This window comes from Carcharodon carcharias, chromosome 1 (assembly GCF_017639515.1).
Source record: "Carcharodon carcharias isolate sCarCar2 chromosome 1, sCarCar2.pri, whole genome shotgun sequence".
Lineage (NCBI taxonomy): Eukaryota > Metazoa > Chordata > Chondrichthyes > Lamniformes > Lamnidae > Carcharodon > Carcharodon carcharias.
The window spans coordinates 31,264,571-31,289,795 of NC_054467.1; the positions used below are offsets into that span (position 1 = coordinate 31,264,571).

General features: G+C 41.7%; 1 protein-coding gene across 3 annotated transcripts in view; it reads right to left on the bottom strand.

The window, feature by feature from the left end:
• LOC121278565 (calnexin-like) overlaps nucleotides 1-25,225 on the bottom strand; it is a 59,403-nt gene extending 34,178 nt beyond the window's left edge. The window contains exons 1-6 of one of the 3 annotated variants that reach the window (XM_041188952.1): nucleotides 25,127-25,225; nucleotides 16,843-17,011; nucleotides 15,797-15,870; nucleotides 15,572-15,630; nucleotides 12,952-13,093; nucleotides 7,266-7,347 (exon numbers count right to left, since the gene is read on the bottom strand). In XM_041188952.1, the coding sequence (XP_041044886.1) occupies nucleotides 7,266-7,347; nucleotides 12,952-13,093; nucleotides 15,572-15,630; nucleotides 15,797-15,870; nucleotides 16,843-16,998 (513 nt within the window). In that variant the 5' untranslated portion in view covers nucleotides 16,999-17,011; nucleotides 25,127-25,225. Of the gene's footprint in view, nucleotides 1-7,265; nucleotides 7,348-12,951; nucleotides 13,094-15,571; nucleotides 15,631-15,796; nucleotides 15,871-16,842; nucleotides 17,012-24,980 lie in introns of all 3 variants that reach the window. The other 2 variants (XM_041188951.1, XM_041188950.1) reach the window with 2 other exon arrangements.

The window sequence follows — 25,225 nt, forward strand, 5'->3', positions numbered from 1 at the left end:
CTTCCTCTGGCTCCAGTACTAGTCCCCTCTGGAGTGCTAGGTTGTTCTATGCACAACAGAGGACAATGATGCAGAACACCCTTGAGGGTGGTAATGCAGGGCACCCCAGACTTAAGAAGCACCCAAACCTCATGTTGGTAGCCCTTGTAGTTATTTTGCAGCAGTTGCATGTATCCTCTGCCTGTGTGTTGGAGTTACACACAGGGGTCAGAAGCCATGTCTTTAAAGGCAGCTTCCCAGAAACCTCCTACTTACAGTGCTTGCAGATGACTTGAACATTCAGGGCGTAAACCCCTTCCTGTTCACAAAGACACCCAGCTGCTCACGAGTACAATGACGCTCTTGCATCAGAGGAAATCCAGTCACGGCCCTAAAGCCAACTGCCCTTTTGGCCCAATCAGTTGGAACTTGATATCTTGGCCAGCTCGACTGTACATGGTTTCTGTGACCTCCTTGTAAAAAGTGATGGGTTGCTAAGAGATGCCACATAGATCTCCAGACATCCCTGAAACAAACCACAGGTGAATGAGTGCCAGCGTCAGCTTTAATATATAAGCAAGCATTGTCTGCCACTTCCCATGACATCAACTCTTGCTTCAGCATGTGCAAACAACTCCACCAACACCACCTTGAAGAGAAGCAGTCAGTCATTGGAGACTTTGATGCTTGGACATCTCAGTGAAGATGAACCTCTGGAGGTACATGCTTTGTGCTGGGTAGAACCTTCTGTGACCATGAGGCTGCCCTCTTGCCCCCATATACCCTCCTCATTTACAGCCATTACTTCCTCAATCCACTAGAGCACTCCTAGCCACTACACAGTTACTCCATGTGCTGCATCCCCATCTCTGTGCCACTCTCCTCCTCACTGGAGGAGTCAAAATCTGAAAGCATTGATCCCATAGCCAAATTAAACCACTATTATGACTCTCTTAAGAACCTTCTCCTGTCTGCAGTGGCTGTGAGGACCTGGGAGACACCCTTTGTACTTCATTTTGACCCCAACCTTTGCAGTGCCTCCAAACTTGATGTGTTGCTTCCTCAACACACAGCCTGCAGACAGATTCAAACTATGGCTACCAGGTTCCCCCACAATTCAACTGCTGCTCAGATCTTACTTCCATTGAGGAAGTGAAACTACTCCATGCATCCCATGTGTCACTCATAAAACTGAAAAAAGATAGACAGATATCTGACAATTGGCTGTTCACAACCTTAATCACCAGCCTGCCACTGGTGTATCTACTACTAATTCACTTCACTTGCTGCATCTTACAAAATTGCTCATCGACAGGACAACGCCAGAAAGACAGCTCAACACGGGCCCGAGTCATTTTACCAGTTCCATGGCTGTGAGGGATGGAGACGGAGGCCAGTATAATTCAGCCCGTTAACCATGTTTTTCTTTACATAGATGCTGCCAGATCTGTAAATTGTGTATTTGTTTTATAATATAGTATTTATTTAGTGAATGTGAATTCCCAAAGCCAAGCGATAGCCTCATTTGCTGAATTTAAGGTGATTAGTCTGCCTGTAAAAGGGAGACTCCTTGGTAATTTGCAGCATTGTTTATGTCTCTCTATGGGTGCGTAAAGGATTTGTACTGAAGCCCCAGTGGTAGAGGCTGGTCACACACGGGCCTTGGCCTGTCCTGAACCTGTTTAGCAAGGACCACTCTTGCAGAGGTAGTTCAAGCAACAGATGGAGTTTGTCACAAGGAACTTGTTAGTGAATTCCTGTGTTTCCCATTCTTTGGTCCAAAGGATTTCTGCTGATAGACCTTGCTCAGAAAGATTGCCCTATACAGGGGACAACAGATCAGTGTTCATGTTGAGCCCCCTGTCAGTACCCAGGCCCCTGGGGAAGCAAATGTTCCTGCCAGCAGACTGAATTCCAAGGGAAATTTATGCAACTGAAGAGCCCCCTTGAGGAATCCCAATGCCCCCAGGAACAGCAGTCTCAACACTAAGCAGCTCTGGTGTTAATGCAATAAGGTATGCTCTTTGTCTAACAACTTAATGTTGAGGGCCTGTTGGCTGCTCAACGAAACCTCTTTAAATATAAAATTTACCAACTTGCAGAATCTGCTTCTAACAGCTGTATACATGTTGCATTAAAAGCAAAGCTATATTATCAATAGAAATTCCTCTTTTAAAGGCACTGCACCTCAAAATCATGGCATCAAAATGATGTTCCATTCCCTCAAGATATGTCAGTCTTCCCTAGTTTCAATTTCAGTCTCTAGGAGATTTCAATCTCCTAATTCAAAAAGCAGAATGATAAACAATTTACGCACACACAAAAAGTGAAAGGGATGGAGTGTGACCAATATACAAATAGAGTACCAGTTCTACCAATGAGAGCACGCCATTTGAAATATTTTAAAATTCTATTAAGGTAGACACTTCACTTTCATCTTCAGTCTCAGGTAGACGACAAAGATCCCATAACACTATTTTGAAGAGCAGAAGAGCTCTCCCCAACATTTAGGCTTATTCCATATAGAATCATAGGGCAGAATTTTACATTCTGTGGGCGGATGCGTGCCTGACCTGAACGGGCATAAAACCGCACAAGATGATGTCGGGTGACCGTCCCGATGTCATCGTGCACTCGAGCAATATTTCGTTCGGTGGGCGCGCGTGGCAGTCGGAAGCATGCCCGCTGACAATCAAGCATCCAATTAAGTCCATTAATGGCACAATTGTCAGCGATTTTTCGTGGCCCATCCAACCTTATGGTTGGCAGACGGACCAATCAGCCAAGCAGCTTTTACATTTTTGATGAAACTTCATCCAAGGGCAGGATGAAATCTGAATTTGGAAATAAAATAAAAAGAAATACCCGAGGACAGCATTTTTATGAGGTGTGCTTTCAGGTGCTTTACTGTGCTGCATGGACAATTTTTGCAGCTTTTTTGTGCTTTATTTTATTATTTGCAGGTCTGCAGCTTCCCGACACTGCTATCTGCCTTCAGGGAGCTCAGTGAAAGCACAGAGCTGCCTCAGGGAGATTATTCAATTTTTTAGAACTTAAACTAAAAAAAAAATCAAAGACATGTCCCCTCATGTGAAAGTCACATGAGCTGGCACATGCCAATGAATGTTATTAAAAATTTTTATAAAACTTTAAAGACCTTCATGAAACCTCATTCCACCCGTGGATGAGGTTCCATGATAAACGCGAAGGCCGTCGGGGCTCTTCGCCTGCCCGCCAACCTTAAGGTTAGACGCGCAGTTCAGTTTACTGTTTCAATTGATATTTAAATGGCCTTAATAGGCTTTTGACAGTTAGGCAGGTGCGCAGCCAACTCAGGTGTGCGCCCGCCGAACTGAAAATCTGAATGAAACGTGGTGACGTCAGGATGCACGCCTGGCGTCACCGCGTGTCGTTTTACGCATCGGTGAGCAGGCCCCGCTCACCGACCCAAAAATTCTGGCCATAGATACAAAATTAACTAAAGGATTGAAAAAAGTGTGGTGAAGACTGTATACCTCCTGCTCGTCTGGAAAAGCAATGGTGTTTCCCTGAGTTAATTAGATAAACCAGATATAAGGTGGTTGTCAAAAGAACCAGATGTGACTTGAAAATCTTTATGCAAATTAGTTAGAATTTGGAATCATAGGGTGTTGGAAATAGCTTGACTAGTAGTCCCCAGCATTTAGAAAGCAGGGGATCAGAGATGGTAATGCCATTGAATATCAAGGCAAGGTGCCTGGATTCTCTCTTGTTGGAGTCAAGTCATTGCCTGGCATGAATGTTACTAGCCACTTATAAGCTCAAGCCTGAACATTGTGCAAATGTTACTGCATATTGGCATGGACTGCTTCAGTATCTGAGGAGTTGCAAATGGTACTGGACATTGTGCTTTCAGTGAACATCTTACTTCTGGCCTTTTGATGAAGCAGCTAAAGGTGGCTGGTCAGAGGACACTACCCTGAAGAACGCCTGCAGTGATGTCCTGGGACTGAGATGACTGACCTCCAACAACCACAACCATCCTCCTTTGTGCTAGATAGGACTCCAGATAGTGGAGACTGTTCCCTGAAGGTTCACCAGGCTGATTCCTAAGAGGAAAGTTTGAGCAGGTTGGGCCTATACTCAGTGACATTTAGAAGGACGAAAGGTGATCTTATTGAAACATAAGATTCTGAGGGAGCTTGACAGGGTGGGTGCTAGGAGAATGTTTCTTCGTTTGGGGGAACCTAAAACTAGAGGGGTCCTGGCGGGTCTCCCAATTTTGACGGGGATGAGGACAAATTTGTTCTCTGAGGATTGTGGAAGAGAATTCCAAAGACTAACAGACAACAGTGGAGGCTGGGTCATTGATTATATTCAAGACTGAGTTAGACAGATTTTAGATTGACAAAGGAGTTCAGGGTTATGCGGGACAGGCAGGAAGATGGAATTAAGGCCACAATCAAATCAGCCACGATCTTATCAAATGGAGGAGCAGGCTCAATGGGCTGATTGGCCCACTTTTGCTCCCATTTCTTATGATGGGGTGGTAATTTGCCAGAATGGATTTGTCCTGCTTTTTGTGGACAGGACACACTGGGTCAATTTTCTACATTGTTGGCTAGATGCCAATGTTGTAGCTGTGCTGTAACAACTAGGCTGGTGCACAGATAGTCTGCAGCCAATGAGTTCAGTACTATTGCTGGCATATTGTCAGTGCTCATACCTGTGCAGCAGCCAGTGTCTTCAGTAGTTTCTTGATATCACATCGAGTGAATCGAATTGGCAGGTGTGGCGCTCAGGAGGAGGCCAAGATGGACCATTCACTTGGCATCTCTGGCTGAAGATGACTGCAAATGCCTGAGCCTTGTCTTTTGCACTGATGTGCTAGGCTCCCCCATCATTGAGGATGAGGATATTTGTGGAGCCTCATTCTCTTGCTAGTTGTTTAACTGCCCATCACCATTCATGACTGGATGTGGCAGGATTGCAGAGCTTTGTTGTGATACATTGGTTGTGGGATCATTTAGCTCTATCTATTGCATGCTGCTTCTGCGATTTGTCATGAAAGTAGTTCTGCGTTGTAGCTTAACCAGGTTGAGACCTCATTTTTTAGGTATGCCAGGTGCTGCTCCTGGCATGCCGTCCTGCATTATTCATTGAACCAGGATTGATCTATTCCACTTAGCAGTGGCAGTACCACACAAAACAATGGAGTGTATACTGTGTCAAGATGGGACTGGGTCTTCACAAGGACTATGTGGTCACTACTCCTACTTACATCATCATGGACAGATGCATTTGCGACAGGTGGGTTGGCAAGGACAAGCTTGAATAGGCTTTTTCCTCCTGTTGGTTCCTTTACCACTTGCCGCAGGCTGAGTCCAACAAATCTGTTCTTCAGGACTTGGCCAGTTTGGTCAGTAGTGGTGCTGGAGGGCCACTCTTGGTGATGGTCATTGAAGTCCCTTACCCACGTACATTCTATGCCCTTACCACCCTCAGTGCTTCTGCCAAGTGGTGCTCAACATGGTGATGGATACAGGGGTGGTGCCAGAGGACTGCAAATGTTACACCCTTGTTCCACAAGGGGACAAAGGATTAACCTGGCAAATAGCGGAAGAAGAAGAAAACCTCCTACTGATTATCATCTGCTACCCTCCCTCAACCAAGGATGATTCAGAGATTGTAGTCAGCACCTCACCAATTTCCACCCTTCCTTCCTTCCACAACCTAGAAAGCTTCACATCCAGATCAGGTGACTTATCCAGTTTAAGTAGTGATGAAAACAGTTTCATTTATATTTTAGTTATACCTCTCTTTTTAATTGCATCCAGTATCTCAAAACTTATTTGTTGACCATAGCTATGGCAAAGAACTTTTCTTGGTAAACACCGATGTACAGTACTCACATAGTACCTCAAGGCATGCCTTTTATCTTCACCAATAGGTCTCCATTTTGTTCCCTAATCAATTTCACTGCTCCTCTGACAACCTTTAAAATTGCATTCCTTTTCAAGTGAGCCACAAATCTTGTTCTTGTATTGGCCCTTTGCCTTATCTTATTTCCTTTTACATTTCTCTCTGTACTTCTATATTCAGCCTGATTTTCCCTTGTATTATCCACTTTAGCCAATAATCAATCTGTTGGGTTAATGCAAAGGCAAGGAATGCATCATGGTACAGAGTCAGCATCAACAGTTCAGAGTTGAACAGAATCTGACAAAATACGTATACATCACTAATGAGATAAAATTTGGAATACTGCATGTATCATTAATAACACTACATTCAAATAACAATATCAATGCTAAAGAGGGTTCAGAAAGAACCAGTACAACCTTCTTCATTAACTGTCTTTCCTAATTACTATGCAAAGGCACAAGTTTTTGCACAGGGCATCAGTTGTTCATTTTTTTCTTACTTTTTCATGGGATGTGGGGCATCGCTATAAGGCCAGCATTTGTTGCCCCATCCCTAATTGTCCTTGAACTGAGTGGCTTGTTGGGCCATTTTAGAGGGCAGTTAGGTGTCAACCATGTTGAGGAGTCACATGCAGGCCTGACCAGATAAGGACATTTGTGAACGGGTTGGTTTTTTCCCCCAACAATTAATAGTTGTCATGGTCACCACTACAAAGACCAATCTTCAATTCCATATTTTTATTAATTGAATTTAAATTCCATCAGCTACCATGAGCATTAGCTTGGACCCCTGGATTGCTAATCCTGTGATTCCTGTGACACTACCACTATGCCACCATCTCCACTTGTCCTTACCCATGTCCTTTCTGTACTTAATTTTGAGTACCATTTTGAAAATGCAAAATATTATATGAAGTCTACATGCACTGCCTATAATATTGGCAAGATTGGGCAAGGACAACAGGTTTCCTTCTTTATCGATATCAGCTTTTTATTACCTATTTATTTATTTTAACTGAATTCAAAATCTCAAACTACAATCATGGATTACTTATCCAATATAATCTCAGCATTTTACTCTTGGGTTAATCTCGGCCCCAGTGTGGGAGGAAAAGGACGCTGAAAGATGAAAAACTGAATGACAAGCTATGGTTCCTGCTGGTCACCATTAACTAGTGACCTTGTTGAAAAGTGCACATTGATGTCAGGAGAGGCAGGGGTAGACTCAACTGTGATGCTGCTCATCAAATCACCATTTTAAACATGGGCAGGAACAGGATAATCAGCAAATACTAGTGACAACAGAAGGCAATTCTGGTATGACCCACCACTGATACAATGCAAGTGGGAAAAAAGTCCTTCTGAAATTGATTGAATACTTACTAGCTTCAGGTCATCGGTATGTGAGAGCAACTTTAGGTATGCACCACCGCAGTCAATGCCATTTTGGAAATTCACTTCATACCTGAAAAACAAGTACATAGAACATTCTGCATATAGTCAGCCATCTCCTTCTGACATTTCATCAGGTTGCTAAACCAGAAAACTCTGATTCTGACCCTCTATTTCATGGTTTTGGCAAACATTTCTGTTGGATAAACAAATCATGTTAAATTTTGTTGTGGAGCAAGCACACCCAAAGCTACAGGGTGGTAAGTCAAGAGTGAAGATTAGAGCATGCTTGACTTTTTTGTCAATTCTGTTCCTGGTGGTCAAGCCCTGTCCCCATTTCTGTTACATTTTACTTATCAGTTTTTGTTGCCGTCATTTACTTTCCAGTTCTAGGCAGCAACAGCTTCTGCTATCATGTACCCAGACCACTCTCTTCCAGCTTCCTGTGAGAGTTATGACCAAGAAGGAGTGAAGTGACTGCCCCAACCTCCTCAGTTGATCACAACAAAGGTTTAAGTTTTTTTTCATGAATATTTGCCTTTCACAAATCGGAATGTATTTAACTATTTAAGCTGTGAGCAATAAGGGGCCATTCAAACAAGATTTTCTTGAGTCAAGGAAGAGCAAATTTATTAACCACTAAACCCAAGAAAAAGATGAAAAATGTGAAGTCAAGAAGGGGGAGGGGCCGAGACAGGGAGAGGGCGCGCGCAGGAGAGGGGCAGGGAGAGGGCATGCGCGCCGGAGATCCTGTTTTCTCTGCTGAAGACTTTCCTGACACCACCAGTGTCACTCACAATCTTTCTCAAGTGGCTGTGGAGCTTTGCCTTGAAATACTTCGGCCATTCTCTATTTTGAAGAGGTTTTGGGTGTGTCTGTCTGTGGCAGCCACCATTTCAATATCCAGTACTTTAAAGTTTTAATGACCCTTCCTTAGAGTTATGAGTTTCGATGGGTATCTGGATTTTAAGAAAAGTGTCTCTGTTCACGCTCCTGAGTGATATGTTTGTTTCTCACCTTCACCTTGGAGCGTGGCCTTGCATTGTTAAGCAGTTTGCTCTATCTCAAGTTCAAATTACAAAATTTCCAGTCAGTTGAAAGTTGAAAAACCATATTTTCAAAAATAAAAAAGGGGCACAGACTTGACACCCCATCACAAAAAAAAATGAAATGAGATTCACTCTCGTTTCATTACTAAGTATAAAAACACAAGCCACAAAAAATGAAACACAATCACTTCCATTAACTCTCTTAGCTTCAATCTGGATTATTCCATCAACTCTAACTGAGTCTCTTAAGTTTGGACAGGGCATCCGCAGTCCCATTCGATTTTCCTGTAATGTGGGTGATTTTTTTCTTAGGTGACATGGTTACAAAAACAAACTCCAACAGAATAACATTGTTTTCAAAGTTCTAAATTTTCTCCACAAATGTTTTGGTCAGTATAGACTGTGATCTCCCTGTATTCATTTTGGATATACATCTGTGTTTGAGAGCCAGTAATAAACATAGGGTTTCTTTTACTACTGTGGAACATAATTTCTTCTGTTTGCTCAGTTTTTTTGGAGAACTATCCGATTGGTTTCTGTCGAAGGGTCATGAGGACTCGAAACGTCAACTCTTTTCTTCTCTGCCGATGCTGCCAGACCTGCTGAGTTTTTCCAGGTAATTCTGTTTTTGTTTTTGTTTCTCTATTCCTGATTCTTACACCTGGAGGAGGACAGCCCCTACCTAGTGGTCACTAGCATTGATGGCTACTTTAAATGCTTGGTTAAAGTCTGGAGCTGCTGGTACTCGTTCATTTATTAAAGCGGATTTCAGCTTTGAAAGCTTGACATTTCTTAGTCCATACTAGTTTTGTTTTTTTCTGCAGTCGGTCTATAGGCAGGACAGCTAAAGTGCTGAAGTTTGGGATGAACTTGCAGAAGAACCCACACATCCCTAAAAATCTCATGATTTCCCCTTTTGTTGCGAGAATAGGGAAGTGTACTACTGCTTGTACCTTTGCAGCTCTGGGCAGTACTTGTCCTTGACCCACCACATGTCCTAGGTAGGTCATCTGAGCCTTAGTGAACTCGTTCTTTGCAAGATTGATCACAAGGTCAGGTGAATAATTTCTGGAAGAGGGCTTCCAGTTATTCTGAGTTTCCCAGATGTCACTGTATACTAGGTGGTCGTCAAGGTACACTACACAAATGGACAAGCCTGTCACCACCTGGTTCATCAGCCTTTGAAAGGTGGCTGGGGCATTTCTGAGCCCAAATGGCAAGACTTGACACTGATATAACCCATCTGGAGCCAGAATGCAGAGATTTTCTTTGCACAGTCAAGGGAACCTGCCAGTATCCCCAGAATAAATCTATTTTTGTAATGTAGACTGCATTCCCTACCCTATCTGTGCAGTCTTCCAGGTGGGGAACAGGGTAGGAGATAGCTCTGGTCACTGCATTTACCTTTCAGTAGTCATTGCAGAGCCATTCAGCTTGAGCATGAGCACTTCTCCCTCCAAATCATCCTGTATCTCTCATCCTGTAAGTCTGTTGTTCTTGGACAGACAGTCACCTGCTTTGTCCCCTTCCTGGCTGTGATTTTGTTGACATGACACAGTCTTTTCTTTTTCCTGTGGTCTGCAGTGTCAATTAGGTAGTTTACCTCCCCAAGCTTCTTTGCTACTCTGTAGGGGCCACTGAACTGGACTTTAAAGCATTTACATAGTATTCGTAGGAGCACTAGCACGTTGTCTCCTAGTTGAAAGGTTCGGGCTCTGGCATGTTTGTCTACCTGTTTTTTCATAGCTGTTTGGGAGATTTTTTTTTAAGTATTCTCAAGCCACATCACATGCTCTTGAATCACTTATAGAACACTGTTACTTGGTCCAACATGGAGACTTCCTCCTTCTGTTCTAAAAATCTCTCCTTGATTAGTTTCAGAGGACCTCTGGTGTCCATAAACCAATTCAAACTGAGTAAAACCGGTGGACTTATTGGGGTGAGTCTCTGGTATCAAACAGAAGAAAACCTAGTCTTTTATCCCAGTCATGGGGGTACTCATGGCAGTATGCCCTGATCATTATTTTAAGGATCTGGTGGTACTGTTCTAGCACCCACTGTGGCTGTGGGCATTAGGCTGAGGGCTTCTGCTGGGTCACACCCTGGTTACCCATAACTTCCTGGAATATCTGGGGCATGAAATGTGAGCCCTGATTTGACTGGAGCTTCGTGAGCAGTCCATGCCTGTAAGGAATTGTATTAATTCCCCCACCACCATTTTGGCAGATATAGTTTCCAGGGGAACGTTCTCTGGGAAGCAGGTAGCCGCATCCATGATGGTGAGGATAAACTGGTAGCTCCCTCTTGTTTTGGGTAGGGGCCCCACAGAGTCCGCTAGCATCTTGCTGAATAGTTGCCCAAAAACAGGCATGGGAATCATAGGTGTAGGTTTTATTGCAGGCTGGGGTTTTCCCACAACCTGGCAGGTGCCACAGGTTCTGCAAAACCTTACTGCATCCTTGAGAGAATGTGGTCAGCGAAAATGCTGGCTGATGCGGGCTTGGGTTTTTCCCCCACATACCAATATACCCTGCCTTTGGGATTTTGTGTGCCAGCCTTAACATTTCCCAATGCCAGGCATTTTCCCTGCAGCTGTTCTGTGTCCCTGACCTGGGTTGACTTCTCTGAGACTACTGGGGATGCTATCACTTTTCATCCTGCCAGGTCATTGCTGAGGAGCACGTTGACACCATCCACAGGCAAACAGGGAATGACTCCCACAGTCACTGCTCCTGACACAAAGTTGCCCTCCAGTTGCACATGGTATAAGGGGATGGGCATGTACCCTCTTAATACCCTTTACCAATACCTTGGCACTCTGGTGGAAATGTATCTTTTTTAGACAGTTACCAGTTTCGAAAGATGTCTAGATTACAGTAAATGTCTCACTTCACACTTGCCAAGAGTCTTGTTTTTCACCTTCCACCATAAAATGTGGACTTTCATTTTTAAACAGTTCAAATTACAAAATTTACAGTCAGTTGAAATTTGAAAAATCATATTTTCAAAAATGAAGAGACATAACCTCGTGACAGAGCCACCCCCCACCGAACATCTTGCTACCAGGAGAGCCAATTCAATTTAAACCACTAAGATAAAAACAAAATACTGCGGATGCTGGAAATCTGAAACAAAAATAGCTGGAAAAACTCAGCAGGTCTGACAGCATCTGCGGAGAGGAACACAGTCGACATTTCGAGTCCATATGACTCTTCATCAGAACAGTCTGATGAAGAGTCATATGGATTCGAAATGTTGACTGTGTTCCTCTCTGCAGATACTGTCAGACCTGCTGAGATTTTCCAGCTATTTTTGTTTTTGTTTCAACTTAAACCACTTTAGGGGTAGCGTTTGATGTTCAAACTTGGGTGAACAGCACAGAAACCATCCTACCTGTCAATTCTATGCTTTCACTGCATTTTTACAAACTTAAGTGACTAAAGCATTGTACTTTTTTTTTTGGTTCTGCCAAACTCCCTATTGAACTTACATATATTAGCCCAGCATTTTCAGTACCAAAGCCATTATAGCACTAGGGAACCGGAATTTGATTTTTCAGCAACTTGAAATTCTTTCAAACAAAAAAAAGCAAACTCAGAAATTCTTGGAGCTGCTGACAATCTAAATCTGCTTTTATGCTGACCTTAGATGAGTGCTTGCACTGCCAATTCCTGACTTTGGATCTTATGCACCTACCAGCAACTCCAATGTAAATTCACTGGATTGTCTTACCTTAGCAAACTATTTTAATGGACTGTAACTTCTGATTAGCATCAGAAAGTGTTGACCCGTAGGATTAAAAGAAATAAATACACACTTACCTGGTGTTGAAAATTAGATGACGCTTCCATTTGCCGGGGCTGCCCGAAGTTGGGGGCAGAGGTCAGTCAAAGGTCCAGGGGGTGGGGTGGGCATCGGAGGTCAGGGAAGTCCCATGGGGTCAGTCTGGGTCTTTACAATAGTTATTCAGAAGTTAGAATAGGTTTTAATTCTAATGTTTTCTGAGTAACTATTTATATAACCTTGACAGAACCACCCAAAGTTTGTGATTTAAATCACATTTTCAGATGGTTCCCAGTGTAGTGCAATTGTCCTGAGGAAGTGTGCACTTCCGGGCAATTGCCGTGCAAACCCTTACCTGGGAACTTTCCAGAGGGATTCCCTAGCGCCTCTTTGGAAGTTACCCCCAAATCAGGTGCTGGGGCACTTGGAAGTTACGGGCCTATAATTTTGTCAAATTAATATTGGGGTTTTTGGAAGCATAAATACTCCTCTCAGGCCAATACAAAGCAACTTTTGGTTTACACACAAAACTATAACAGTCCACTTCCAGACAATTCTTTCATCAGGTGAGTATATGAATCAATTGATTGATGAACACATGTAGACACATTTTTTCTTCTTCAAATTTTTAGGCTTACAATTTTGCATGATTTAAATATTTACCAATTTTGGTCAGATATAAAGTAGCAAAACTAAACCTTAAAATATTTTCTCAGTTTCACCTCTTGGTTTTTGTACAATATGTGTAAATGAAAATCAAATAATGTCAGACATGCAATATTGCATTGTTAACTTTATAAATTATCTTGTAATTCCCCTTCAAAGATGACCAAATAGGTACTTACTGAATAATTAAAGGTTCACCTTTGAACAGGAAAGGTTTCTTCAGTGGAGCTGAAATTGCATGATGCTTTGCTTTTGACTTTAGCACCAAACCTTTGTCACCAGGCACTGTGTTTTCCACCAACTCCTCTACTGCCCATTTTCCTACAAAAGGCAAGAAAAAGAAAATTGACAGGCTAGACTATTATAAATTAAATAAAAATGTACTTTATTTTTAATAATATGCTTTGAATGTAGCACTATAATGTTCTGATGTTGTGACATAACATGTAGAACATGAGTAGCTTTATTTTAAACTGTGTTCTGCTAAATAAGGGGGCATGTAAATAGAGAATGCATTTGACATTTACAGGCTCAAGTTACATGATATGAATCCTCCCTAATTTAAGGGAGAGTTATTAAAATACAAATTCATGGATATGAGGACTCAAACAGCAAAACCCTTCATCTCAGGTGCACCTTTATAGAGAAGTGCTTATCACAGGAAAGCTACAGCCATACTGGCAGGTGATCTGCTTGAAGTTCTCTACTGTAGCCAAGACACATGAAATCAGAATTTACCTGTTAATTTTCCATCCTTTCCTCTGTTCTACACTTTCAGTGGACACAGCTATGGCCAGGAACCTAGCTAAGAACATAAGAAATAGGGGCAGGAATAGACCATAGCGCTCCTCAAAATTGGTTTGCTATTTAATAAGATAAATGTTTTTTCTTGCATCTCAATTCTAGTTTCCCACCTGATCCCTGATCACCCTGATCCCTTAGAATCTAAAAATATATTGATCTCAGCCTTGAATATATTCTGCAACTAAACATACACAGCTCTCTGCAGGTAGAGAATTCCAAAGATCGAAGAAATTTCTCATCTCAGCCCTAAATGGCTGACCAGGTCCCCTATATCTAAATGTTCCATAAGGGGAAAACAGCCTCTTAGCATCTACCCTGTCAATCCCTCTAAGAATTTTATACATTTCACTGAAAAGCACTGAGTATACATAGTTCGTGGAACAAACTAAATCTCAAGGCTACATAAAGAAAGGCTATTTATGCAACAAAGATTGGGGCCTGGTCATGAGATAAGACATTTTAAGATAAGATAGACAGAAAATACTAAAATACAGAACTACGTACTGGAGTATCGCACAGCAGAAAGTGTATTTTTATTTGGAAGTTACATCATTCCTTTTATTTTCAGGTTTCCATCAGCCAGGGTAAACCAAGAGACATATCCCCAAATATTTGCCAATAGTGGCAGCCAGTAGCATTCTTCTACTATAAAGTGCTTTCCTTCCTATTGCCAGGTCTTGATTTCTTTTAGAGGAGCCAGAGAACAAACCCATGTTTAAGCATTTTATACTTGGAATTCTCTACTCCAGAGGGCAATGGAGGCTCAGTCATTGAGAGTATGTTCAAGTCAAGAGCTGGACAGGTTTCTAGTTATTAAAGCCATCAAGGGATGGGGATAGTGCAGGAAAATGGCATTGAGGTAGAAGATCAGCCATGATCTAGTTGAATGGCAGAGCAGGCTCGAGGGGCTGAATGGCCTACTCCTGCTCTTATTTCCTATGTTCCTATTCTAAGATGCTAAAACAGCTGTTACTACAATAAAAGCAGGCTTGCATTTATATAGTGCCTTTTCCACAACCACCAGACATTTTAAAACACTTTACAGCCAAAAGAAGTACGACTGAAGTGTAGTCACTGTTGTAATGCAGGAAATGCAGCAGCCAATTTGTGCACAGCAAATTCCCATAAATAGCAATGGGATAACAACTAGAAGATCTGTTTGTGTTGTTGATTGAGGGATAAATCTTGGCCAGGACACCAGAGAGAACTCCCCAACTCTTCTTCAAAATAATGCCATGAGATCTTTTACATCCACCCAAGCAGGCAGATGGGGCCTCAGGTTTAAGGTCTCATCTGAAACACAACACCTTCAACACTCTGCACTCCTTCAGTGACAGCCTTGATTTTTGTGCTCAAGCCCTGGAGTGGTACTTGAGCCCAGAACCTTGTGACTCAGATGAGGGTGCTATCAACTAAGCTACAGCTGACATACAGTGTGCAGTGACATCACCTTTCATTATCAATTTAAAATGTAAACTTTTTGTTAAATAGAGCAAGTGCCATTTACTGACCCTTTCAATGCTCCAAGCGAACCTTTTGTGCAATGTTTTTAGTGGCACGGCACACCACAAGAGAACCGTGTTACATTGCTCATGCATGTCTGTGACTAAATTAAATGTAGGCACTATCCCATAGTGCCAGTTACAATGTACTGACCATTACTTCCAGGACTTCAACTGATCTGATGTAATGTAGGATTAGTTTGAATGTTAGGCCTTGATTATACAAAGTTCTCTCCCTTACAACTTAAGGAAAATTCAGCTCAGCAGTTTAATATAGCTTGTTCTTGGTCCCCAATTTTGGAACCGGCCAAGCTTCATTTAAGCTATGTTCCAACAATTAGTGGTAAACAATTTAAAACCACAAGACATAGAATCTCATGATGACATATCCATCCACTTTCAGAACTTAGCTACTCGTGAAGCACTAAATAGCAACAGTTACATTAGTCACATTAATTCATAAAATAAAAGCTACAGTCTAAATAATCCTTACCATCATATTTTGCAATATCTTCATCTGCATCATCTTTCTTGGTTTTGGACAAAACCCATCTTTAATGAGAAAGGAAAAAGAGCGAAAGATCATTTGTGCCATGGTGATTTTTTATTCAATGCTAATATCAGCATATTAGCATAGCCAAAAAAAGTGCTAAATAATAAATGTCTTAAATGAATTGCATCTTTCTCAATAATCTTGGAGCAAAAAAAATCTTCTTACCCATCTAAATTTCCACGATCAAACGTATCAGCAAAATATACCTCCCTAATAGGCACTGGTGTCCTGTAAGTTATCTGCAAGTTTAGGTAAATTTCAATAACTTGTATACAATAAACAAAAACTTTATTTATAGGGACAAAAGATTGTTTATATTAGAAATATGCTTTCCTTTTATGTCAAGTTTGGACTTTGCATTTTCTAATCATAACAATTCAGAAAGTAATATGGCTATTCAAAATAGTTTCTTATAATTAAAATAAACACATCTTTAACTTGCCAGCAAATTGACTAAAAGCTGGATCCAGATTACCCACTCACTGCCTGAATCTCAAACTGCCCATCCTAGATGGAGCTCATGGCTGACATTTGTATGCTGTAAACATATACATCAGGTGGAAGAAAATTCAGATATAAGATTTGAATAGGTGGTAAAGGGTTCAAATAGATTTTTTAACCTTTTGGGACCATGATGGAGCTAGTCCAGACTTATGGGATGTATAACTTTTCTTTCTCTCAGCTAAAAAAAAAAATCCGTTACAAGTTTAGGCAACATTAATTCAGGTTGCAGTAGACTCACCACCAGACTAAAATATACTGGTGCATGGAGATCATTAAAGATGTGAGAAATTGAAACTTCACAGTTGAGGATGCTATTCTTAGATTAGATTAGGTTGGAGGCTTACCAGAATTGGAGGCCATTCTGCATTTTGTCAAGCTATGCCCAATTTGCTCAATGCTGAAGCATGCCCAATAGGGAAATACCCCCGTTTTTCTGTATAGTTAGCCATCCTTATGATAAATGCAAGAATGAAAACATAAGCTGTATAATTCAACAGAGTTTCTGCTAATCCAATATTCTCAGACTGGATAATATTCATCGAAGTTGTCTGGATATTAGGAAAGGCAGAGATTTTGAATTCAAAAACAGGGTTTCATTTTAATAATTGCAACTCCTCAAGGTCTATTCTTCATTCTCCTCTCCCTTAAATACAAGCAATACTGAAACACAAGTCACATTCGGAGAAGTGTTTAAAGTAAACATTCACCTGAACTGTAGGTTTGCTATCCTTAGTAGTTTGACTGACAGTGGTTTCTTCTATCTCCAAGGCATCCACCTCTGCTTCGTCATCATCATTTTCAGCCCAGACTACTGCTACTATGAACAAAAGTCCAAGAAATAACTGTTCCCATTTCAGCCTCATATTGATTGTTTACCTGTGTGGAATATACAGAACTAATGACCATCACATATTCTTTTTTTAAAAAAAAAAAAAATTGCGCCAATTTTCTTCCCTCATCTCCAGAAGACACCAGAATAACTCCTTTATGGCTCCCTCCTGTAAGCGCTCATATTCATGAATAGCCTGCTCTGCTACTCATATAGCTATAAAGAGCGAGTGTGGGGAAAAATATGAGAACAGAGCATTATTTGGTCCTCACCCAACTTCCAACAGCTGAGATTAAATAACCCAATGCAGGGTTGAACTTGGGACCTTCCTGGGCATTGTGTATAGCTCAGGCACTCAATGTCTAATTTGAAATAAGCACCCAAAGTGGAATTAATGAACTATTGTATCAATGCTGAAATGGAACAAGATCCAAAAGGAAATATGTAGCCTTCATTAATAATGGAGTACACCAAGCAAAAAAAATTTTTTTTAAAAATAGTTATTACTCACTAGACCACATACCAAGCATGCAGCTAATGTTATTTCTAACCAGTCTGGTAAGGCTACAATTTAACACCACAACAGAGGACAGAGTCAATTATAGCACAAAATAAAAGATGAGTTGCAATACATTCCTTTAATACTGAATATTCCATAGTAGTATAATGCATTTTTTAAAAAAAGTTTTGAATGGCATGCCAACCTACCATTCCAAAAGCTCTCCTTTCAGTCTTTACCCTCACACCCTCCTCAAATGACTGAGTTGCCAAAATCAGCCATAATGTTATCAGCATGGTTTCTAAGCAGGTTAGTGTCAAATTATCCATCTTATGAACAAGCAAGAATACAAGAATAGCTTAACACAAAGTTTTAAACTGTTTTACAGCATTGGATTCTATGAAGAGTGCCACTGACTTTCAAAATAACATGCATTAAATAAAAATCATAATTCAAAATTTAATGAAGTTTTCCCCTTACAGCCTACATGCATTCATTCTCTCCGACTAAGAGCACAGAAGAACATGGATTGTCAGAAACATCAAGTATAGTTCATAAATTATGCAGTGGATGGACGGCATAATTCAAGCAGGGTCAAGTCTCCCCTTCCTGCTCCTCCCATTATGGACTAGCACAAAGGCGCAACGCATTTCACAGAATGAAACAGTCACCCAATTTATCTGAACTATGCAAAGTCAGACGACATGTTCTCTGGGACCTGAGCCGTTTTCTGTCCTTAAGCCAATTTTTTTAACCTAGTATATACTGATCCACCTATTCTATAAGCCTTAGTTTTGTAAACCATCCTTTAATGTGCTACTTTGTCAACACATTCTTAAAATCCATATAGTCAACATCCACTGCATTCTTCTCCCTGTTATTTCATCAAAAAATTCAATTAGTCAAGCACAATCTGCCTTTTATAAATCCATGCTGGCTCTCCTTAATCAATTCAAATCTCTCCAAGTACCTGTTGATCTTTTTGCAATTAATCCTTTCAACAGCCTGTCTACCACTAATGTTAAACTGACCAGCCTGTAGTTATTAGAAATGTCCTTAAACCCTTTCTTTAAGGGTATCACATTTATCACTCGCCAAACCTCTGGCACCTCCCAAGTATCTCCATCCTCACTTTCTTTAGCAACCTGCAAGCCATCTGGACCAGGCGACTTATCCACTATCAAGCATCGCCAGCCTTTCCAGTACACCCTGCCTATCAGTTTTCACCCCACCCATTACCTCTACCGTCTCCACTTCTATTGACATTTTTTTCAGCATCCTCTTCCTTAATAAACACCGATACAAGGTACATATTAAATATTCTAGTCTTGCCCTGCTCCTCTAAGCACATATCATCTTTTTCGCTAATTAGGACCTACCCTGCCTCTTCCTACCTGCTCACATGTTATTAAGATTTTTTGGTTAATATATTTGGGGTAATACATTAGCATGGATAGTGGATAGGTTAACAGACAGGAAGCAAAGAGTAGGGATAAATGGGTCATTTTCAAGTTAGCAGACTGTGACAAGTGGAATGCTGCAAGGATCAGTGCTGGGGCCCCAATTAATCACAATCTATATAAATGACTTAGATGAAGAGATAGAGAATAATGTATCCAAGTTTGCTGGGATACAAAGCTAGGTCAGAGTGTAAGCTGCATGGAGGACACAAAAGAGACTGCAAAGAGATATGGACAAGTTAAGCAAGTGGCAGATGGAGTATAATGTGGGGAGGTGCAAGTATTCTTTTTGGTTATTAAAATGGAAATGCAAAATGTTATTTTTAATTTTTTTTAAAAAGGCATGAAATTTATTAATGTTGACGTCCAGAGAGACTTTGGTGTAGGTGTATAAGAAACACAAAAATAGCATGCATATACAGCAAGCAATTAGGAAGAAAAATGACACTTTTGGCCTTTTTTGCAAGGGGATTGGAGTACAGGAATAAAGACGTCTTGCTACAATTGTACAGAGCTTTGGTAAGACCACATCTAGGGGTACTATGTGCAGTATTGGTCTCCACATTTAAGTAAGGATATAATTTCCATTGGAGGTGGTACAACAAAGGCTTGCTGGGTTGGTCGCTGGGATGAAGGGCTTGTCCTCTGAGAGGTGATCTCACTGAAATATTCAAGATTATGAAGAGGTTTGACAAGGTCGACAAAGATGTTGTTTGCCCTCGGTGGGGAATCTAGAATACAGGGGAGAGGGACACAGTCCTAGTATAGGCAGCCGATCATTTAGGACTAAGATGAAGGGAAATTTCATCATTCAAAGGGTTGTGAATCTTTGGAAATCTTCACCCCAGATGGTTGTGGGCACTCCAACATTGATTATACTTAAGGCTGAGGTAGACAGATTTTTGGTCTTTTTGGGATCAAGAGATATGGGGAGCGAGCAGGAAAGCAGAGTTGAAGCTGAAGATCAGCCATACGAGCATATGAAGTAGAAGCAGAAGTAGGCCATTTGGCCCCTTGAGCCTGCTCCACCCTTCAATTAGATCATGGTCGATCTGTTTGTTGAGTTCCACATTCCCACCTACCCCCAATAAACTTTGATTCCCTTGCCGAACAAAAATTTATCTACCTCTGCCTTAAAAATGTTCATTGACCTCGCTTCCACCACCTTCTGAGGCAGGAAGTTCCAAAGCCGCACAACCCTTTCAGAGAAAAAATTTCTCCTCATCTCTGTCCTAAAAGGGCGACTCTTAGTGCCCCCTAGTTCTGGACTCATCCACAAGAGGAAACATCCTTTTCACATCTGCTTGTCAATACCATTCAGGATCTTATATACTTCAATCAAGTCACCCCTCACTCTTCTAAACTCCAGTGGAAACAAGACCAGCCTGTCCAACCTATCCTTATAAGTCAGCCCACTAATTCCAGGTATCAATCTAGTAAACCTCCTCTGAATCACTTCCAACGCATTTACATCCTTTTTAATAAGGAGACCAGAACTGTACACAGTATTCGAGATATGGTCTCACAAAAGCCCTGTATAACTGAAGCCTTAGTTTTATGTCTAATTCCTCTTGTAATAAAGGATAACATTCCATTAGCCTTCTTAATTACTTGCTGTACCTACATACTAACTTTTTGTGACTCATGCACTAGAAGACCCAGATCCCTCTACACCTTGGAATTCTGCAGTCATTCTTCATTTAAGTAATACTCTGCTTTTTTATTCTTCCTGCCAAAATGAACAACTTCACTTTTTCCCACATGTAAATGCTTTGGAAGTAGTTCGGAGAAGGTTTACCAGTCTAATACCTGGAATGGGTGGGTTGTCTCATGAGGAAAGGTTGGACAGGCTAAGCTGTATCCGCTGGAGTTTAGAAGAATAAGAGGTGACTTGATTGAAACATAGAAGATCCTGGAGGGGTCTTGATGGGGTGGATGTGGAGAGGATGTTTCCTCTTGTGGAAAACATCTAGAACTAGGGGGTCACTGTTTAAAAAGGAGTCGCCCATTTAAAGCAGGGATGAGACAAAATTTTTTCACTCAAGAGAGTTGTAAGTCTTTGGAACTCTCTTCCTGAAAAGGTGGTGGAAGCAGAGTCTTTGAATATTTTTAAGGCAGAGGTTCTTGGTAAGCAAGGGGGTGATATGTTATCAGGGATAGGTGGGGTACAAATTTCAGGTTGCTTTCAGGTCAGCCATGATCTTATTAAATGATGGAGCAGGCTCAAGGGGCTGAATGGTCTACTCCTGCTCCTTGTTTGTATACTCCATCTGCCTGATTTTTGTCCACTCACAACCTATTTATATCCGTCTGCAAACTCCTTGGGTGGAATCATCCCAGAATTGCACTAAGTGCGGTAGCGGGTGTAAAAAAACGTTTTATCTGTCAGCCACAAGGCGTGTTTTCGCATGTTATCATCCGCCTCCCGCCACACTGTTACTTCACTCGAGGTGCCATATTTAAACTGCAGCCGTGCACGCAGTTCTCAATGCTTGCAGCCCAGGACTGCGCCAGTGAAGTCATGGCCCCGAAAGCCAAGGAGAGTTCAGTAACCTGTCACTGGAATGCCTTTTTGTCATGATGTTCTCCACCCAGCTCTGGCCGCAGGAGGTCCAGCAATCTCACCGCTCCAGCATGGGAATCAATGGCAGTGGTGGTCAGTGCCAACGTTGCACAGAAGAGGTTGGCCATCCAGTGCAGAAAGAGGATGAATGTTCATCCGTGCCGCCAGGATAAGGCGACCATCTCATCACTCTAAACTCACACTCAAGGCCATCACACATTCACTGGCATCTCAATCACTGCTAGTTCAGGGGAAATCATCACTCACTCTCTCACACAAACTCTCACATTTCCATCTGGCTTCATCTCGTCTGAGACTGCCCCCTCAGCCCTCACCATCTTGAGGCCACTTGCACAAATCAACATGTGCCCCCACACACATCCTGGAATATTACGCCCAACTTCCCCAGTAAAGCTCTTGCCCTGCAGCCTCTTCCCTTTCCTGAGGTCACTCCCCTTTTCTCAAGCAAGCCCTAGCCTGCAGCCATTGAAAAGTCACCCCCGCCTTACAGCTGGGCAGTAAGTAGAGACCTGCCCATGCGACCCCTAAAAGTGATGTCCTACTGCCTGCGAAGTCCAGCACTGATGAGCACGAGTGCTGCCCGAAGCAAGGTAGGCAAACAAACCTTGAAGTCCCAAGCGAAGTGCAGCTCGCCAGGTGCACTTATGTGTAAACACATCGGGGGATGATTCTGGGGGAGCAGGGCTTATAATGAAGTGCTAAAGTATTGAAATTAGGTACCCGACGTGCAGCGGCAGGACACGCAGCCTGCCATTGACAGGCAGAACGGAGATTGCAAACTGGTTTCACGTCAGTGTGAAATCGATTTTTGGCCTTCTTGCCATATTGTCTGCTCACGCCTGCCGCTGCCAAGTGGACTGATCAATTCTGCCCCTCATGTTTTCTACTCAACATACTTTCTTACCTATCATTGTGCCATTTGCAAATTTAGTTACCATGCCTTTGCTTCCCTCATCTAAGTCATTGATGTAAATTGTAAAATGTTGAGGCCCCAGCACAGAACCCTGCGGGGCTCCACCCGTCACATCCTACCAATCAGATAAAGACCCATTTACGCGCACTGTTTTTTGCCAGCCAGCCAATCTTCTATCCATGCTGATATGTTACCCCTATACCATGAGCTTTAATTTTCCGCAATAACCTTTTATGGTGGTATGATCATACACTAACACTACGTCTTCCCAATCAGTACTACCATCCCACCTCCCTTTTGCCCTTCCCTATCTTTTTTGAACACCGTATATGCTTGTTTATTAAGTGCCCAGTTCTCACCTTTTTAAGCCATTTTTCCATTATTACTACTACATCATATTCGCACACAACTATTTGAGCTTGTAGATCACCAACTTTATTCACCACACTGTGTGTTAAGTACAAAGATTTTAAACTTGTCTTGCATTCCTTATAATCCTTCTTAGACTGCTCCTATCTAATATGGTGCTACTTCCCTCTCTAGTAATACCCAATACACACTTCTTTATACACCCTATTCCTCTCTTCTACTTCTATAAGCTGGGGCCCAACCCCTGGCCAATTTAATCTAAACTCTCTCCAACTATACTAGTGAACCCTTCAGTGAGGACATTGGTGTCAGTATTGTTGAGGTGCAACCTATCCCTATCAAACAGGTGCCTCCTTCCCCAGAAGTGATCCCAATGTCCATGAAGCCCTCCCTCATGCACCATGTCTCAAGCCACACATCGATCCTCCCTATCTTCCTTTCTACTCTCATTAGTGCACATCACTGGGAGTGATCCAGAGATTACCTTGAGGTCCTACTTTTTAAACTTCCTCCCTGGCTCCTGAAAACCTGACCGTAGGACCTCAGTACCTGCCCTCTCTATGTTGTTGGAAACAATGTGCACCACAACTTCTGGTTCACTCCCTTCCCCCTGCAGAATATTTTGCACCCTCTCCGCAATATTCTTTATTACGGCACCAGGGAGGCAACACACCTTGCAGGATAAAGAAATGCTTGTCTCTCTCTCTCTCTCTCTAACAATGGAATCTCCTATAATGACTGCAATTCTATTCTTTGCTGTTCCCTCCTATACAGTCCCTTGCCCATTGGTGCCATGGTTTGGACTGCACATTCAAGGTTTTGTCACTCCCAGCAGTTTCCAGTGCTGAGTACTGGTTTGAGTTGCACAGACACCCCCAAGAGTCCTGCATTTCCTACTTCTTCCTATTCTTCAGGATGGCTTACCAGCTATGATCCTGAACTCTTAGAGCTGTGGCGTGACCAACTCCTCGAATGCATGATCCAGGAAACTATCAAATTATCATCAAGGTTGATGAGTAGTCTTAACAAAAAGTTTCAATTAACATTGCATAATACATCAATTGTATTAGTACATTACAAGAATATAAACAGTAGATTCAGATGTTTTATACCTTAAAAAATTATGTTTTGCAACAAAAGCACAATATTTTCACATCATCCACACTTAATTGGATTGTTTATTACACTAACTAGAATAGTTGTTGCTGTGGAAACTTTCAAAGTTGACAGTTAAGATGATCAATGTTAATTAGAGATCACAGTACCGCAAAGGCAAAATACTGCAGATGCTGAATATCTGAAGTAGGAACAGAAAATGTTGGAAATACTGATCAGGTAAGGTCTGCAGAGAGAAAAACGATGTGGTCACTGACCTGAAATGTTAACTGTCTGACTGTCTCTCTCTCCCTCCACAGATGCTATGTAACAGCTGGGTATTTCCAGCATTTTCTGTTTACAGATCACAGCAGCAATTGGCTAAGCTAAATATATACATTAAACAACTAAAGCACACACCTTAACCAATTGTCCATTTTATTGTATTAGTGGATTGTAAATGTTAACTTCATCAATTTGATGGGTCATATTATTGCTAGCAGATTAATGATAAACATTAACTGGATGACGACACCTTGAATCTGCAGTCCAAACCATGGCACCAATGGGCAAGGGACTGTCAGGAGGGAACAGCAAAGGACAGAATTGCAGTCACTTGGATTTAATCACCAACGGGATTGAACTACATAATTTGACCAATTATAATGACTCCACTGTCTTCATCTTGATTAGAAACTAGGTTTAATTTGTACTTACTGGTATTTTTGTTATTATATACACAGCTACTATAGGCTGTGAAATGAAATACAGCATAAAGAGGCCTAAGGCCTTTGACAATAGCCTCCTGAAGGTCTGTTAAAAAATCCAGAGACACGTTTTTACCTTAATGAAACATTAACACCCATTATTTTTACCCTGGTTATAACTGCCTTCACTCAAAAAACCTAAATTTTATAATTGTGCAGGAATGCCCGCAATACGTTAAAATTCTTGCCAATGGCTGCATTATTTTTTAAAAACGTGCAAATCACTAACAATTAGCTGTATTGCTTGCAACTATAAAAAATCCTGAACATCATGCAATAAGGAAAAGCGATCTTAAACAAGGTGAGATTTTTTTTTGTGCAGCTTGTACCTTGCACAGTCCAGTCCTGTAATGAATGGAGATGGAGTAACTGCGGATCTGCTGCAGAAAATACTCAGCGAGACCACTTACCTCAAGATCCCTTCTGCTCAGCTTCCTTTTATTAATTCCCCTCCTCTCTTCCCTGTTTTACTTACACTATCTGTCGGCGCGTTAGCTGCGAGTTTGTGCCGCCTGACACCGGGCTGCCTAAATCCTTTCACCCCGCCCCCACTCTTGATTCACTCTCCTTTCCC